The following is an 18444-nucleotide window of genomic DNA, read 5'->3' on the forward strand; positions in this document are numbered from 1 at the left end:
CTCAACTCATCCAGGCAGCATTAACTGTCCTATTTCAGCAATGAGGAGTGGGTAAACATCCTTCCAATTCAGTGGAGACACCAGACAGTGCAAGTGCTGGAATGTGGAGCAAAACAACAAATGCTGGAGGAATTCAGTGGGTAGAGCCACATCTGTTGTGTCTGGGGTGGGGGATTTTCAGGGGTCAAAACACTGCATTAAGATTCCTTTTGTCTCCATAGCTGCTGTTTGGCCTCCTTTGCTACTCCAGCAGTTTGTTCTCTCCCCTTCCTCATTCCCTTTCTCCCTCTCCTTCCCACATTTCTCTTTCTTTCTTCTCTCTATCTTCTTCCCTCCTCTCTCTTGCTCCCCTCCCTCCCTCTTTCTCTCTCTCACTCATTCTCTCCCTCACTCTCTCCTTTGCCTCCTTCCCTTCTCACTTTCTTCCTTTCCCATCTCTCTCTCTGTCTGTCTCTATCTTTCTCCCTCCCTCCTATCTCTCCCTCTTTTTGTCTATTGCTCTTTCCCTTCACCTATCTCTCACTCCTTCCCTCCATCCTTCTTGCCTCTCTCTCCTCTCCTATCACTGACTGTCTTTCCCTTCACCTATCCCTCTGTCTGTTCTCTCTCCTTCCCTCCTTCCTCGCTCTATCTCCTATCTCTGTCTCTTTCCCTTCACCTATCCCTGTCTGTTCTCTCTCTCCTCTCATACCTCTGTCTCTCTTTCCCTTCACCCATCCCTCTGTCTGTTCTCTCTCTCCCTCCCTCTCCTACCTCTGTCTCTCTTTCCCTTCACCCATCCCTCTGTCTGTTCTCTCTCTCCCTCCCTCTCCTACCTCTGTCTCTCTTTCCCTTCACCCATCCCTCTGTCTGTTCTCTCTCCCTCCCTCTCCTACCTCTGTCTCTCTTTCCTTTCACCCATCCCTCTGTCTGTTCTCTCTCCCTCCGTCTCCTACCTCTGTCTCTCTTTCCCTTCACCCATCCCTCTCTCTCCCTCCCTCTGTCTCTCTTTCCCTTCACCCATCCCTCTGTCTGTTCTCTCTCTCCCTCCCTCTCCTACCTTTGTCTCTCTTTCCCTTCACCCATCCCTCTGTCTGTTCTCTCTCTCCCTCCCTCTCCTACCTCTGTCTCTCTTTCCCTTCACCCATCCCTCTGTCTGTTCTCTCTCCCTCCCTCTCCTACCTCTGTCTCTCTTTCCCTTCACCCATCCCTCTGTCTGTTCTCTCTCCCTCCCTCTCCTACCTCTGTCTCTCTTTCCCTTCACCCATCCCTCTCTCTCCCTCCCTTTCCTACCTCTGTCTCTCTTTCCCTTCACCCATCCCTCTGTCTGTTCTCTCTCTCCCTCCCTCTCCTACCTCTGTCTCTCTTTCCCTTCACCCATCCCTCTCTCTCCCTCCCTCTCCTACCTCTGTCTCTCTTTCCCTTCACCCATCCCTCTCTCTCCCTCCCTCTCCTACCTCTGTCTCTCTTTCCCTTCACCCATCCCTCTGTCTGTTCTCTCTCCCTCCCTCTCCTACCTCGGTCTCTCTTTCCCTTCACCCATCCCTCTGTCTGTTCTCTCTCTCCCTCCCTCTCCTACCTCTGTCTCTCTTTCCCTTCACCCATCCCTCTGTCTGTTCTCTCTCCCTCCCTCTCCTACCTCTGTCTCTCTTTCCCTTCACCCATCCCTCTGTCTGTTCTCTCTCTCCCTCCCTCTCCTACCTCTGTCTCTCTTTCCCTTCACCCATCCCTCTCTCTCCCTCCCTCTCCTACCTCTGTCTCTCTTTCCCTTCACCCATCCCTCTCTCTCCCTCCCTCTCCTACCTCTGTCTCTCTTTCCCTTCACCCATCCCTCTGTCTGTTCTCTCTCTCCCTCCCTCTCCTACCTCTGTCTCTCTTTCCCTTCACCCATCCCTCTCTCTCCCTCCCTCTCCTACCTCTGTCTCTCTTTCCCTTCACCCATCCCTCTGTCTGTTCTCTCTCTCCCTCCCTCTCCTACCTCTGTCTCTCTTTCCCTTCACCCATCCCTCTGTCTGTTCTCTCTCCCTCCCTCTCCTACCTCGGTCTCTCTTTCCCTTCACCCATCCCTCTGTCTGTTCTCTCTCTCCCTCCCTCTCCTACCTCTGTCTCTCTTTCCCTTCACCCATCCCTCTGTCTGTTCTCTCTCCCTCCCTCTCCTACCTCTGTCTCTCTTTCCCTTCACCCATCCCCCTGTCTGTTCTCTCTCCCTCCCTCTCCTACCTCTGTCTCTCTTTCCCTTCACCCATCCCTCTCTCTCCCTCCCTCTCCTACCTCTGTCTCTCTTTCCCTTCACCCATCCCTCTCTCTCCCTCCCTCTCCTACCTCGGTCTCTCTTTCCCTTCACCCATCCCCCTGTCTGTTCTCTCTCCCTCCCTCTCCTACCTCTGTCTCTCTTTCCCTTCACCCATCCCCCTGTCTGTTCTCTCTCCCTCCCTCTCCTACCTCTGTCTCTCTTTCCCTTCACCCATCCCTCTCTCTCCCTCCCTCTCCTACCTCTGTCTCTCTTTCCCTTCACCCATCCCCCTCTCTCCCTCCCTCTCCTACCTCGGTCTCTCTTTCCCTTCACCCATCCCCCTGTCTGTTCTCTCTCCCTCCCTCTCCTACCTCTCTCTCTTTCCCTTCACCCATCCCTCTGTCTGTTCTCTCTCCCTCCCTCTCCTACCTCTGTCTCTCTTTCCCTTCACCCATCCCTCTCTCTCCCTCCCTTTCCTACCTCTGTCTCTCTTTCCCTTCACCCATCCCTCTGTCTGTTCTCTCTCTCCCTCCCTCTCCTACCTCTGTCTCTCTTTTCCTTCACCCATCCCTCTCTCTCCCTCCCTCTCCTACCTCTGTCTCTCTTTCCCTTCACCCATCCCTCTCTCTCCCTCCCTCTCCTACCTCTGTCTCTCTTTCCCTTCACCCATCCCTCTGTCTGTTCTCTCTCCCTCCCTCTCCTACCTCGGTCTCTCTTTCCCTTCACCCATCCCTCTGTCTGTTCTCTCTCCCTCCCTCTCCTACCTCGGTCTCTCTTTCCCTTCACCCATCCCTCTGTCTGTTCTCTCTCCCTCCCTCTCCTACCTCGGTCTCTCTTTCCCTTCACCCATCCCCCTGTCTGTTCTCTCTCCCTCCCTCTCCTACCTCTGTCTCTCTTTCCCTTCACCCATCCCTCTCTCTCCCTCCCTCTGTCTCTCTTTCCCTTCACCCATCCCTCTGTCTGTTCTCTCTCTCCCTCCCTCTCCTACCTTTGTCTCTCTTTCCCTTCACCCATCCCTCTGTCTGTTCTCTCTCTCCCTCCCTCTCCTACCTCTGTCTCTCTTTCCCTTCACCCATCCCTCTGTCTGTTCTCTCTCTCCCTCCCTCTCCTACCTCTGTCTCTCTTTCCCTTCACCCATCCCTCTGTCTGTTCTCTCTCCCTCCCTCTCCTACCTCTGTCTCTCTTTCCCTTCACCCATCCCCCTGTCTGTTCTCTCTCTCCCTCCCTCTCCTACCTCGGTCTCTCTTTCCCTTCACCCATCCCTCTGTCTGTTCTCTCTCCCTCCCTCTCCTACCTCTGTCTCTCTTTCCTTTCACCCATCCCTCTGTCTGTTCTCCCTCCTTCCTCTCTCGTTCAGCTGACCCACCCAAGAGCAGCACCAACCTGTCGAGGAACACGAGCTGACTTTCGGGGCCGTAGAACCAATTGTAATTGGAATCGGCGATGCCCACGCTCCGCTGGAAACCGGGCAGCAGGGTGGCATAGTAGAACCAGAAGTGCTCCCTGAGCCACGGGCTGCCCGTGTGGTTCAGGCTGAAGTGCCGCAGGGCCAGGAAGACGTACTGGGTGATGGACTTGGAGGTGTAGCTGCCGTAGGCCACCCCTTCGTCCAGGGAGCCGTCCACGACGTGATCCAGGAGGAAGAGAGCCTTCTCCATCACATCGATGGCGACCTGCTTGCAGAGGAGGGCGGTCTGAGGCTGGTGAGGGGCCAGGACTAAGGCTCCGGTCAACAGGGCGAGGACGTTGGTGGCTTGGTGGTTGTGGAGGAAGTGTTTGCCCCACGCCCGGTACTTGGAGAACTCGTACAGCTCCTGGGTGACGGCGTGCACCTTCTGCAGGTAGGTGCGTCTCCTGCCTTGGTCTAGCGCCGGGTAGAGGAAATCCAAGGCGGTGGCAAAGCCGCTGAGCGAGTGAGCCACGGGCACTTCGTCGTTGGGCGCAGCCCGCACCTGCCAGCGGGGGTAGGAGGCCATTCGGTCCAGGTAGGACAGGGCGAATTCCAGCGCCGCGCCGTCTTCGGGAAACAGCAGGCAGTAGAGGGACAGAACTCCCAGGTTGTTGCCGTAAACTTCGTTCCACTTGGCGGAGAAACTCAGGTAGTCGGCGGGCGGCAGGTAGAGGGTGGGTTTGGCCAGCATGCTCTTCACTGCCCCCCGGATGGCCCGGCTGATGGACGAGTGGCTGCCCCTCGCCTTCTGCCGGAGGCTCCGCACGTCCCGCGGCTGGAAGTACAGCAGTGGGTGAGGGGCCGGGTGGCCGTCGCCGCTGCGCTCCCAGGACGGCTCACCGGCGCTGGCGGTCTGACTGACCACGGCGAGCAGGAGGAGGCGAGTGGCCCAGGCCATGGCTCAGCCGGCTGGGCTGCGGGAGATCCGAGGTGGATGGCTGGGCGCCGGACTGGGTCTGATGCGGGGCAACTCGGGCGGAAGAGCCTCGCAGCCCGTCCCCATCGCCCGGAGCGCCGGCTCCCTGCTCCAGGCGCCCTCTCCACTTCCTCCCTCTGTCTCAGCCGGTCTCCTCGCACCTCCACTCTCTCAGCGTCTCCTCCCTGCTCCAGCGGTGTATCTCTCCGTCTCCTCCTCCCCCTCCCCGTCTCCTCCTCCCCCTCCCCGTCTCCTCCTCCCCCTCCCCGTCTCCTCCTCCCCCTCCCCGTCTCCTCCTCCCCGTCTCCTCCTCTCTCGGCTGACTGCCCTCCTTCTGTCAGTCTGTTCTCTCTCTCTCCTCCCCCTCCCTCCCCCTCTCCTTTTCACTCTCTCTCCCCCTCACTCCGTTTCTCTCTCTCTCTTTCTCCCTGTGTGTGTGCGCCTCCTTCTCTCTACCTGGCTCTCTCTCTAGCCCTGTCTGTGACTGTCTATCAGTCCCTCTCTGTTTTTTTGAGTATGAGACGGTGGGTGCTCTCCCCCCCATCCCTCTCCCCCCATCCCTCTCCCCCCATCCCTCTCCCCCCCCATCCCTCTCCCCCCATCCCTCTCCCCCCCATCCCTCTCCCCCCATCCCTCTCCCCATCCCTCTCAAACCCATCCCTCTCCCCCCATCCCTCTCCCCCCCATCCCTCTCCCCCCCATCCCTCTCCCCATCCCTCTCCCCCCATCCCTCTCCCCCATCCCTCTCCCCGCCCCCCCATCCCTCTCCCCCCCATCCCTCTCCCCCCCCATCCCTCTCCCCCCTATCCCTCTCCCCCCATCCCTCTCCCCCCATCCCTCTCACTTAACCCCAAAACCTCAACCACACCCCAACCCTCCCACACCCCCATCATCACATACCACATCCTACATCATCAACCCCCACCACCCCCCTCCACACCCCTCCCATCACTCCCTCTCCCCCATCCCTCTCCCCGCCCCCCATCCCTCTCCCCGCCCCCATCCCTCTCCCCGCCCCCATCCCTCTCCCCCCATCCCTCTCCCCCCCATCCCTCTCCCCCATCCCTCTCCCCCCATTCCTCTCCCCCATCCCTCTCCCCCCCATCCCTCTCCCCCCATCCCTCTCCCCCCATCCCTCTCCCCCATCCCTCTCCCCCCATCCCTCTCCCCCCATCCCTCTCCCCCATCCCTCTCCCCCATCCCTCTCCCCCATCCCTCTCCCCCCATCCCTCTCCCCCATCCCTCTCCCCCCATCCCTCTCCCCCCCATCCCTCTCCCCCCATCCCTCTCCCCCCATCCCTCTCCCCCCATCCCTCTCCCCCCATCCCTCTCCCCCCATCCCTCTCCCCCCATCCCTCTCCCCCCCATCCCTCTCCCCCCCATCCCTCTCCCCCCCATTCCTCTCCCCCATCCCTCTCCCCACCCCCCATCCCTCTCCCCCCCATCCCTCTCCCCCCCATCCCTCTCCCCCCCATCCCTCTCCCCCCTATCCCTCTCCCCCCATCCCTCTCCCCCATCCATCCCTCTCCCCCCATCCCTCTCCCCCATCCCTCTCCCCATCCCTCTCCCCCCCATTCCTCTCCCCCATCCCTCTCCCCCCCATCCCTCTCCCCCATATCCCTCTCCCCCCCATCCCTCTCCCCCATCCCTCTCCCCCCATCCCTCTCCCCCCATCCCTCTCCCCCCCATCCCTCTCCCCCCATCCCTCTCCCCCCATCCCTCTCCCCCCCATCCCTCTCCCCCCATCCCTCTCCCCCCATCCCTCTCCCCCCCATCCCTCTCCCCCCATCCCTCTCCCCCCCATCCCTCTCCCCCCATCCCTCTCCCCCCATCCCTCTCCCCCATCCATCCCTCTCCCCCCATCCCTCTCCCCCATCCCTCTCCCCCATCCCTCTCCCCCCCATTCCTCTCCCCCCATCCCTCTCTCCCCCATCCCTCTCCCCCCCATCCCTCTCCCCCCCATCCCTCTCCCCCCATCCCTCTCCCCCCCATCCCTCTCCCCCATCCCTCTCCCCCCCATCCCTCTCCCCCCCATCCCTCTCCCCCATCCCTCTCCCCCCATCCCTCTCCCCCCATCCCTCTCCCCCCATCCCTCTCCCCCCATCCCTCTCCCCCCCATCCCTCTCCCCCCATCCCTCTCCCCCCCATCCCTCTCCCCCCATACCTCTCCCCCCATCCCTCTCCCCCCATCCCTCTCCCCCCCATCCCTCTCCCCCTCCCTCCCCCCCCCTCTCTGTCGCTCCTTCGTTACTTTCGCTCTGTTTCTCTCTTCTGCCCTTTCTCTACATTCTCTCTCTCGCTTCTCACTCGCTACCCGACCGACGACTTATCTCCCTCCTTCTCTCGTTCTGATCCCTTCCGCGATGCCCTGTGTGTGTAGGGGGGGGGGGGGGTGTCTGTGCATGTGCGGACCTCCTCTCTCTCTCTCTGTCTCTCTCACACACACTCTCTACTGCCAGGTTGCTTTCTGAGGAGTGCGTCTGTTTCCCCTGTGCTGCCCAATGACAGGTGTGCGCTGAGACTAGCAAGCGGGGGATGATTTGCTTCGATACTGAGGAAGGCATCTCACTGCGCAATGTGCTGGCTGGGAGAGTCCGTTTGGCACTGGGAGTGGTGCGTCGCCCCTCGGAGTGATGTGCGGGCGGTGGGAGTGAGGGTGCGGGCGGTGGGAGTGAGGGTGCGGGCGGTGGGAGTGAGGGTGCGGGCGGTGGGAGTGAGGGTGCGGGCGGTGGGAGTGAGGGTGCGGGCGGTGGGAGTGAGGGCGCGTCGCCCCTCGGAGTGATGTGCGGGCGCTGGGAGTGAGGGTGCGGGCGCTGGGGTGAGGGTGCGGGCGCTGGGGGTGAGGGTGCGGGCGCTGGGGGTGAGGGTGCGGGCGCTGGGGGTGGGGGTGCGGGCGCTGGGGGTGGGGGTGCGGGCGGTGGGAGTGGGGGTGCGGGCGGTGGGAGTGGGGGTGCGGGCGGTGGGAGTGGGGGTGCGGGCGGTGGGAGTGAGGGTGCGGGCGGTGGGAGTGAGGGTGCGGGCGCTGGGAGTGAGGGTGCGGGCGCTGGGAGTGAGGGCGCGTCGCCCCTCGGAGTGAGGGTGCGGGCGCTGGGAGTGAGGGTGCGGGCGCTGGGAGTGAGGGTGCGGGCGCTGGGAGTGAGGGCGCGTCGCCCCTCGGAGTGAGGTGCGGGCGCTGGGAGTGAGGTGCGGGCGCTGGGAGTGAGGTGCGGGCGCTGGGGGTGAGGTGCGGGCGCTGGGGGTGAGGGGGCGGGCGCTGGGGGTGAGGGGGCGGGCGCTGGGAGTGATGTGCGGGCGCTGGGAGTGATGTGCGGGCGCTGGGGGTGAGGGTGCGGGCGCTGGGAGTGATGTGCGGGCGCTGGGAGTGAGGGTGCGTCGCCCCTCGGAGTGATGTGCGGGCGCTGGGAGTGTGGGTGCGGGCGCTGGGAGTGAGGGTGCGGGCGCTGGGAGTGAGGGTGCGGGCGCTGGGAGTGAGGGTGCGGGCGCTGGGAGTGAGGGCGCGGGCGCTGGGAGTGAGGGCGCGTCGCCCCTCGGAGTGAGGTGCGGGCGCTGGGGGTGAGGTGCGGGCGCTGGGGGTGAGGGCGCGTCGCCCCTCGGAGTGAGGTGCGGGCGCTGGGAGTGAGGTGCGGGCGCTGGGGGTGAGGTGCGGGCGCTGGGGGTGAGGGGGCGGGCGCTGGGGGTGAGGGGGCGGGCGCTGGGAGTGATGTGCGGGCGCTGGGAGTGATGTGCGGGCGCTGGGGGTGATGTGCGGGCGCTGGGGGTGAGGGTGCGGGCGCTGGGAGTGATGTGCGGGCGCTGGGAGTGAGGGTGCGTCGCCCCTCGGAGTGATGTGCGGGCGCTGGGAGTGTGGGTGCGGGCGCTGGGAGTGAGGGTGCGGGCGCTGGGAGTGAGGGTGCGGGCGCTGGGAGTGAGGGAGCTGGGAGCCCATGTTCCGAGAGAGTTAAATTCCAGCCCAAGGAAATGGTCTGCGTGATGTGCTGGCTGGTGCCTGTGTTCTGGGTGTGTTGAACTGCGAGCTGGGAATTCAGTCTTGGCACAGCCGAGCTCGCCGTCCCCTCTCACTGAGCGCCGGGTTTGCAATGGTCGAGACGTTTGACGCCACCCAGTTCCAGGGGCTCAGCTCACTCGCTCCAAATGCTACGCTGCCCCAGACAATGAGGACATGGGAAACTTTTTAACCGTTCTCCTGCCCCAAAACCTAGCCACCAAATTGGCCCCAAGGGCGAAAAATGCACCTCGGAAAAATCCAACGTGTGCAACAATTGAAGTAGTTGTTAAAGTAGGTTGCAGGCTGACAAGGAGTTAACAGGAAAGTTTGCAGAGGCTGTAATTGGAGTGATTTTCTCTTGTCCGGGCATGGTCCGGTGGAGAGAGACCGAAGAGGGGGCTGTCCGGAACCCAGAACCAAGCCACACATGCAGGTCCACGATCGGGCCCCACTATTCTCCCTCGTTGCTTCGTCCATACACCGAACCTCTCTTGGCTCATTGAAATTCCAACCACCCAAGCCTGTTCTCGGGTCATAAGCGTTTAAGAGGTTAACTAAGCAGTCCAGCTAGATAGGCAATTCATGCAGAGAGATGGAGATAGGTTAAGTAAATAGGCAAGGGTCTGGCAGAATGGTTCAATATCATTTTCTTCATCCATTGTATTCTACTCCACCAAAGTTAAATGGACTTCATCCTAATTATTCAACTAAGTGTTTTTATGTGCAAAAGAAATAAGGACTTTTTTTTGCATTCAGTGGGGTCTTGTGAAAATGTGGAAAGGTTTTGGAATGAACTGAGTTTATTCTTGGGGCAAATTATGAAGTTAAAGATACCAAAGGATCCAAGAATACTTTTTCTTGGAGATATTTATGAAAAGGATATCAAATTGAAATTGGACGAACACCAAGAAAACTTTTTAAGTCTTGCAAAAGAAACAGCAAAGAAATGTACAGCGACATCATGGAAAGATAGTAGAGAAGTGTCATTAAGTAGATGGTATAATGAGGTGGAAAATTGTACACCTTTGGAAAAAAAATATGTTTAGTTGAAGGAATCGAGTTGAAAATTTTTATAGTATTTGGAAATCTTATAAGGATTTTCTGGATAATTTTCCATCCGCCTCTTCCATCCTATCCACTCCTCTTAATTAGTAATTTTTAACAACAATTAATGATTGTCTATGCTAATATTATTGTATATTAAATGGTAGGTGTTTTTTTTCTTCTTACTTTTGGGTGGGAGGGGGGATGGGGCGAAAATATATAAAAAAAAATTCTTTGGATCATTCGCAATGGATATTTGATTAGTGTTTTATTCATTTTTTTCCTGTAATGATCCAACAATTTTTTTTTAAAAAAAGGGTCCGGCAGATGTTAGCAAATGCAAATTTATACACTTTGTTAGGAGAAATGGAAGATCAGAGTATTATTTAAATGGCAAGTGATTGCAATGTGCTGCCATGCAGAAGGACTTGTGCATGAATCGCAAAAGGTTGCTTTGCAGGTGCCACCGGGCTATCACGAAGGCAAATGGAATGTTGGCCTTCATTGCTAGAGGAATTGAATTCAAAAGCAGGGAGGTCATGCTGAACTGCACAAGGTACTGGTGAGGCCGCGCCTGGAGTGCTGTGTGTAGTTCTGTTCTCCTTACTTGAGGATGTACTGGCCTTGGAGGTTGTGCAGAGGAGGTTCACTGGGTTGAATACAGGGATGAAAAGGTTAGCCAATGTGGAGGTCTGGGACTGTACTCACTGGAGTTTAGAACAATGAGTGGGGATCTTATAGTAACATATCAAATTATGATGGGCATTGATAAGATAGAATTTGGTAAGTTGCTTACATTGGGAACATTGAAAGGGGAGACCAGAACTTGGGGACAATAGCCTCAAAATTCAGGGTTGGAGATTAAGGGTGGAGTGTATCTGTGGAATTTGCTGCCCATTGAAGAAGTGGAGGCAATCTCAATAAATATATTTAAGACTAGGTTGGATACATTTTTACATAGTAAGGGAATTAAGGGAAATGGGAAAAGGCAGGTAGGAGGCCGATCATCAGATCAGCCGTGATCCCATTGAATGGCAGAGCATGTTCGATAGGCTGGATGGCCGACTACTGCTCCTATGTCTTATGTTCTAATGTAAGAAGAAATACGTTGAGGTACAGAATAATGTAGAGAGATCACTCAGTATAGAGCTGGTGTGAGATTCATTCAGGAGTACAACACGAGAGTCTGCAGACACCGTGATTAAAGTAAAAACAAAATGCTGGAGAAACTCAGCAGGTCCGTGATTATGGTGGGAAATAAACTGTCCCTGAATCTTGTGATCTCCCACTTCTACCTGACAGAGGGAGGGGTGTCGAGAGCTTTTCTAAGGCAGCGGGCATGATAGATGGAGGGGAAGGAAGTGTGTGTGTGATGTTCACAACTGCAGCTTCTTGTTGTCTGAGAGTAGCCCGTAGAACAATCCAGGATTAGGGCCTCTCACCCCATCTCAGTTCTGATTCATTTAACCTGGTGGTTTTCAACCTTGGTCTTTTCACTCACATCACACCTTAAGTAACCCCTATGCCATCGGTGCTCTGTAAGGGATTACTTAAAATAATATGTGGGTGGAAAGAAAAAGTTTGAAAACTACTGTTTTAATTGTCTCTCATTGACTCGTTATGTGCACGGTTTCAGAACTCCAACGGAAATGGGCCAATTACCATTTTTCTCAAGCAAAAAATTTCAGTAACAATTGAGCCCAGAGCAGTGATTCTCAACCTTCCTTTCCCACTCACATCCCACCTTCAGTAATCCCTTACTCATCACAGAGCACTGATGGCATCAGGGATTACTGAAAGTGGGATGTGAGTGGGAAGGAAAAGGTTGAAATCCACTGATTTAAATTAATCCCCTCTGCCTTTATATGCTCCATATCCCTCTATTCAATATCTCAGCATGTGTCTAAATACCACTTAGAAGCTGCCCTTGTTTCTGCCTCACCCCTTCCCTGGCCGGGTTCCAGTCACCAATTGAAAGAGCTTCCCTCATTCATCTCCTTCAAGTTTGCAGATGCAGTGGTCAAGTGCAATGCACAAAAGTACTGGAGAAACACAGTGTCTACAGGAAACAAAGGGGCTCAAGGTGCCCCTCCTTTTAGGCTCAAGCTTCCTTTTACTGCTATGCAAGAGTACATAAATGTGTAAGTAAAATATACATGATATATTTCAGTAAAAACCACAAAGCTGGAGAAACTCATCAGGACAAGCAGTGTCCTTTATACAGTAAAGGTTAATCTACATGACCGATGTTTCGGACTTGAGCCCTTCATCAAGGTGTGGAAAAATGTCAGCAGGCGTCCTAACAAAAGAGTAGGGGGAAACATGGTTGCAAAGGCAGGAGGTGATAGGCAGAGAAGGGAGGGGAGCACAGCAGGGGGAGGAGGGATGGCTGGGTGAATAGAGAGGGAAGGGGGTGGTGAGCTGGAAGGGTGGGAAAAGAGGAGATCAGGTCAGCAGAAACCGGAAGAGTCAAAGTTAATGCCATTTTAGCGCTATCAATTAGACCAGACAGGCCAGAAGTCGAGATTAACAGGCTTTAATCATTATAAACTCACTGTCATATCTTACATGATGCTGGCCCGATTCCAAGGCAGTACTGAGGGAGAGGAGTGGGTGGTACCACCTTTACTAGGAATCCTAGTGGGGGAGGAGTTACAGTATCGGAGGTGGGCCAACCTGTACAATGACTGCAATACAGTGCACCACCACACCCATCGGGCTGAAGAGTGCCCAGTCAGAAAATCAGGTGCTGTGGGTGGTCTGGGTGGGAGAGTACATCAAGGCAGATATGTGTACATAGGAGGGTGGTGGGAGACAGGGCACAGCTTTTGTCTGCCATAAGGAAAACAAAGAGTCACCATGAGCATTGCCTCAAGAGAAACAGAAGCAAAAAGAGAGTCCCTTCAGAGTCACTGACAGTCCGTGGATTCATCTCCAGCCCTCCTGTAGCCTCCGCAGCTGCACTGACCACGGTTGAAGGCATCAGCAGCTCGATGACCTGATCGGGAAGCCACCAGCATCCGAGACCCTTCAGGAGCTCCCGGAGTACACGGGGAGAATGTATAAACTCCTTACAGACAGTGTGAACGAACAGGTATAGACCCTGGGATTGAGAATGGGGTTAGTTTAAACTGGTGTCATGCTCTGAGAAGATACGATGGACAAAAGAGCCTGTTTCTGAACTATATTGTTCTATGACAGAGGAACTGAAGGCTAAGATCAAGTTCATTTATTATCTTATTGTACAAGTACTACCTGACGAAACAGCGTTCTTCGATCCACGGTGCAACCCACGATGCATAGAGACAAACAGTACATATGTACAGAACGTATATACAAATATTTAAAAAATTTTTTTAATCATTGTCATAAATAGGAGAGTCACGGAGGATTTGTATGAGCAGTTCATCTGTTGTTCAGTAGTCTCACTGCCCATGGGGTGATGCTGTTTCTCAGCCTGGTGGTTCTGGCTGTGCTACTCTTGAATGTCTTCTGCGACGAGAGTGGCTGGAAGATGCTGTGTGCAGGGTGGCAGGTGTCCTCACTGATTTTGCGAGCCCCCTTTAGATAATAAATCACATCTATGGGGTGTGGTGGGGGGGGGGGGGGGAGGTGGAGGTGTTCCTCTCTGTCAATCCTGTGGATTGACTTCCAAAATAGACTAACCGGGCCACACTGTGATGCTCCTGTCGAGACCTGTCAGGATAGTGGCCCTTGTCTTCCTCAGCCATCTCAGGAGGTGGTGTCACTGTTTCACCTCCCTGAAGTGTGAGGAGATGTTTTGTGTCTTAAGTAAGGGACTTTAGTAGAGAGCTCAGCCACGATCATGCAGGTTGGTGGAGCAGTGTTCAGGCCTTATTTTGCTCTGATTTCCCTTGATCTTGTCTTAACTAGAACTGAGCTACAGGGAAACGCTTAACCGGTTAGGACTTTTTTGTTGGAGTGTCGGAGAATGAGGGGAGGCACACCAAACGATGTGGAATACAGAAAGGGTAAATGCAAGCTGGCTTTTTCCACTGGGGCTGGGCGAGAAGGTGGAGGACATGGGTGAGAAGGGAAATGTTTAAGGGCAACATTCGGGGAACTTCAACTCAGGGTGGTGAGAGTTTGGAAGGAGCTTCCAGCAGAGGTACTGGATGGGGTTTGATTTTAGCACTTAAGTGAAACTTGGATAGGCACATGGATGGGAGGGATATGCAGGGCTGTGCTCCGAGATCAGGTCAATGGGACTGGGTGGAATAAAGAATTCCAAATACATACAGCAGTGGTTCTCAACCTTTTCCTTCCCACTCACATCCCACTTTAAGTCATCTCTATGCCATCGGCGCTCTGTGATTAGTAAGGGATGGCTTAAGGTGGGATGTGAGTGGGAAGGGAAGGTTGAGAACCACTGCTCTAGACCCAAATATTTTGCTTGAGAAAAATTGTCATTGGCGCATTTCCTTTGGAGTTATGAAACCGGGCACATAACGAGTCAATTAAGAATGATTAAAACAGTTTTTTTCAACCTTTTTTTCCACTCACATCCCATCTTAAGCAATCCCATACTAATCACAGAACACTTAGGGTATAGGGAATACTTAAAGTGGTATGTGAGTGGATCAAAAAAGGTTGAGAACCACTGATCTACAGGGTTAGACTATTAATTTGTTACATGGGTGTATTTGGGCAGTCTTTGGCTGAAACGCTTGTATCTCTACAATTAAAATTTAATAATTCAGCATGGACAAGATGGATCGAAGGGCCCGTTTCTATGCTCTAGCATTTTATGGTTCTATCCAAGACCCTTTATGAATGTATGGGATGTGTCCTCAAACCATGTTCCTGAAAAACTGCTGTCCTTCAAGTGAAGCTTTGCAGAGGTTACCCCACAATGTTGTTGGGAAAGAGCCACAGTAGATGCAGGGAGATGTCAGGAACCAGATTCCAGTCTGAAGTAACAGCTGCCAATGGGGTCGCAATTAAAATCAAAGCAGAAGAGCGGGGCTGGAGCTGGATTCAGAGATAAGGTTGGGGGTGGAGACGTGAAGCACAAAAGTCCGCCTGCACTGAGATTCTTGTTAAAAACAGAGGCACTCAGCCAGTCTCACAGCGTCCATATTACTGACTTTTCGGGCTCACTAAAGTCCATGAAGACAAAATCCACAGCCTTTCCTTCATCAACTTTTCTGGTAACCTCTTTGATAAACTCTATAAGATTGGTTAAACATGACCTACCACACACAAAGCCATGTTGACTGTCCCTAATCAGTCCCTGGCTATTCAAATACTTACATATCTGATCTCTTTGGACACCTTCCAATAACATATCCACTACTGATGTCGGACTCACTGGCATATAGTGGGACTTTTTAAAATAACTGAATAATAACAGTTACCCTCCGATCCTCCGTGGCTAAGGACATTTTAAATATATCTGCCAGGGCCCCTGCAATTTCTACACCAGCCTCCCTCAAGGTCCAAGGGAAAATCTTGCCAGGGCCTGGGGATTTATCCACCCTTATTTGCTTTAAGACAGCAAGGACTTCCACCACTTTAATCTGTACGGGAGCCATGACCCCACTGCTTGTTTTCCCTACTTCCTCCAATTCTCTGCCTTCTTCAATGTGTGAGCAAAAAGCAAGCCGGTGTCTAAATTAAAGACCAGTTATCAAGGGGGAAGAATGGGAGTGGGGAGGAGTCCAGACCAACAGACAAATGATGAGGAAAGGTGAGAATTGATATTGGCTCCATGAAAGGAGCTAGGGAAAAAAAGAAGAGAGATAGATCTAGAGGGCGAGAGAGAGGTAGAGATCTGCTGAGTGAGAATTTCAAAGTAAATGAGCTCCAGGGCATGGAAAATCAAACTGAGCAGTGTACTCATGTTCGTAATATTAAGATAATCCTTACCTTCTGTTTCACCAAATATCTCATTAAACAATCATTTCTGCTGTATCCGGAGTTGAGACAGTCTTAGGACTTCATCCAAAGGATATGTTTTGCTCTTCAGAAGGTGCGCTTAACTATTACTTCCCCCTTCCTGACCTATTTTTTTATTTACTCTGTTATTAGTTAAAAGTTCCTCAATTCTGTCTAACCTTCAGGGAGAAGATTTCATCAATTATTCATCTGCATTGTGAGCGGAAGACGATTTTGAGTGGGTGGGATGGTGAATTAAGGCTCCAAGAAATCATATAAAACATTGAACAGGGGCGGGAAAGGCTATTCAGCCCATCAATCATGGCGGAGTGGATTCCCGCTTCCTCTTCATGCTCCCTTCCGCCATTAAGGCCAACTACATGGCCGACTACTCTGATTAAGATGACCAATTTTGTCCCATACTATCCCTTTACTTTTCTTATATCTGTAGAAGCCCTAGTATCTTTCCTTCTCCTTGTCTGCCAAAGCAACTTCATGTCTTCTTTTAGCCATCCTGATTTCCCTCTCCAGTTTTTTCCTATATTTTCTATATGCCACAACTACCTCATTTGCTCCTTGTAGCATCTACCTGCTGATCTTCTGGTCGAGGCGTCATGAGCTCTGATGGGCGGGCAGCCGGGGTGGGAGTTCTTCACGTCCCAACATCATCCTTATAAATGTTCTAACTTTATAGGTGTACCGTGGAGAGCATTCTGGCTGGTTGCATCACTCTCTGGTCCGGAGGGGCACAGGACAAGGAAAGAAACTCCAGAGGGTTGTTACCGCGGCCCATTACATCACAAGCATCAGTCTTCACTCCATCGAGGACATCTACAAGAGGCGGGGTCTTAAGAAAGCAGCCTCTGTATATGAATGTTATATAAAGGTTTGCACTGTGACGATGCCGCAAAATAACGAACTTCATGACATGTTCATGATGATAAATTCTGAATCTGGAATCTATGTACTCTTTCATTCTTATTGATTCAAGCAGTTAGGTGACCAAAACTCCACACAATACTCCAAATTTGGCCTCACCAATGTCTTATACAACTTCACATGAATAACCCAACTCCTGTACTCAATGCTTGGATTTATGAAGGCCAATGTGCCAAAGGTTCCTTTTATGACCACTTTCAGGGAATTCTGATTCTGATTCTCAGGTCCCTCTATTCTATCATTTACCGTGTATGTCCTACCTTGATTTGTCCTTCCAAAGTATAACATCTTACATTTTCCTGCATTAAATTCTAGCTTTGTGTGTGGCCTGATCCAATGAACCACATTATCATCCAGATAATTGATGTAGATGAGAAATAACAATGGACCCAGCACTGATGCTTGAAGCGCACCACGAGTCACAGGCCTCCAGTGAGAGAGGCAATCATCCACTACTACACCATGGCTTCTCCCATAAAGCCAATATTAAATCCAGTTCACTATCTCACCAAGAAGACCTAGCGTCTGAACCTTCCTGACTAACCTCCCATGTGGGACCTTGTCAAACATTTCACTAAAGTCCATGAAGACAAAATCCACAGCCTTTCCTTCATCAACTTTTCTGGTAACCTCTTTGATAAACTCTATAAGATTGGTTAAACATGACCTACCACACACAAAGCCATGTTGACTGTCCCTAAACAGTCCCTGGCTATTCAAATACTTACATATCTGATCTCTTTGGACACCTTCCAATAACATATCCACTACTGATGTCGGACTCACTGGCATATAGTGGGACTTTTTAAAATAACTGAATAATAACAGTTACCCTCCGATCCTCCGTGGCTAAGGACATTTTAAATATATCTGCCAGGGCCCCTGCAATTTCTACACCAGCCTCCCTCAAGGTCCAAGGGAAAATCTTGCCAGGGCCTGGGGATTTATCCACCCTTATTTGCTTTAAGACAGCAAGGACTTCCACCACTTTAATCTGTACGGGAGCCATGACCCCACTGCTTGTTTTCCCTACTTCCTCCAATTCTCTGCCAGTTTCCTGAGTATATACAGATGCAAAAGAACCATTTAAGATCTCCCTCATTCCTTCTGCCTCCATACATGGCCGACTATTCTGATTATGATGACTAATTTTGTCCCTTACTATCCCTTTACTCTTCTTGTATCTGTAGAAGTCCTGATATTTTTCCTTCTCCTTGTCTGCCAAAGCAACCTCATGTCTTCTTTTAGCCATCCTGATTTCCTTCTCCAGTTTTTTCCAACATTTTCTATATGCCACAGGTACCTCGTTTGCTCCTTGTAGCGTCTACCTGCTGATCACCTCTTTCTTCTTCTTCACCAGATCTCCAATATCCTCAAAAACCAAGGTTCATTATTCCTGCTAACTTTGCCTTTAATCCTGACAGGAACGTACAAACTCTGTACTCTCAAAATGTCACCTTAGAAAGTTCTCCAACTACCTCGCACATCCTTGCCCCAAAACAACTTGTCCCAATCCACACTTTCTCATTTCGTCAAAATTGGCCTTTCTCCAATTTAGAATCTCAACCCAAGACCCAGACCTATCCTTCTCCATAATTAACTTGAAACTAAGGATCATTGGACCCAAAATGTTCCCCTGCATATACTTCTGTCACCTGTCTTGTTCCCTAATAGAAGATCCAGCATTACACACTCTGTTTGATATCTTGATATATTAATGTAGTAAACATTCCTGAACACATTTGACATACTCCAAGCCATCCAACCCCTTCACAGTTTGAGAGACCCAGTCAATATGTGGAAAGTTAAAATCACCTTGCACCTCCATCCCAGCATCTGCTCGCCGAAGCCTCAAAGTCCCTCTCCCCACTTTATCTCCCCTCCTCTTTATTGGTTACAATAATTAGCTCTTGCCGCTTTTTAAATGCTCCTCTTCTCATTCCAAGACCCGGTCTCTCAGCTCCCAGCCATGGAGCCATCCATGGTGGACAAGAAAAGGA

General features: G+C 52.7%; 1 protein-coding gene and 1 long non-coding RNA gene across 2 annotated transcripts in view; one reads left to right on the forward strand and one right to left on the reverse strand.

Moving 5' to 3' along the window:
- LOC138755823 (dermatan-sulfate epimerase-like protein) overlaps positions 1-4776 on the reverse strand; it is a 43348-nt gene extending 38572 nt beyond the window's left edge. Inside the window, exon 1 of the mRNA XM_069922501.1 lies at positions 3596-4776. Within this exon, the coding sequence (XP_069778602.1) occupies positions 3596-4560 (965 nt within the window). The 5' untranslated portion in view covers positions 4561-4776. The remainder of the gene's footprint in view (positions 1-3595) is intronic.
- LOC138755824 (uncharacterized) lies at positions 3304-16464 on the forward strand. Its single transcript, XR_011352574.1, has 2 exons — positions 3304-4053; positions 16200-16464. It is a non-coding gene; the product is annotated as an uncharacterized lncRNA (long non-coding RNA).
- Positions 16465-18444: the final 1980 nt, after the last annotated feature.

The sequence above is a fragment of the Narcine bancroftii genome, chromosome 2 (genome assembly GCF_036971445.1).
Source record: "Narcine bancroftii isolate sNarBan1 chromosome 2, sNarBan1.hap1, whole genome shotgun sequence".
Classification (NCBI taxonomy): Eukaryota; Metazoa; Chordata; class Chondrichthyes; order Torpediniformes; family Narcinidae; genus Narcine; species Narcine bancroftii.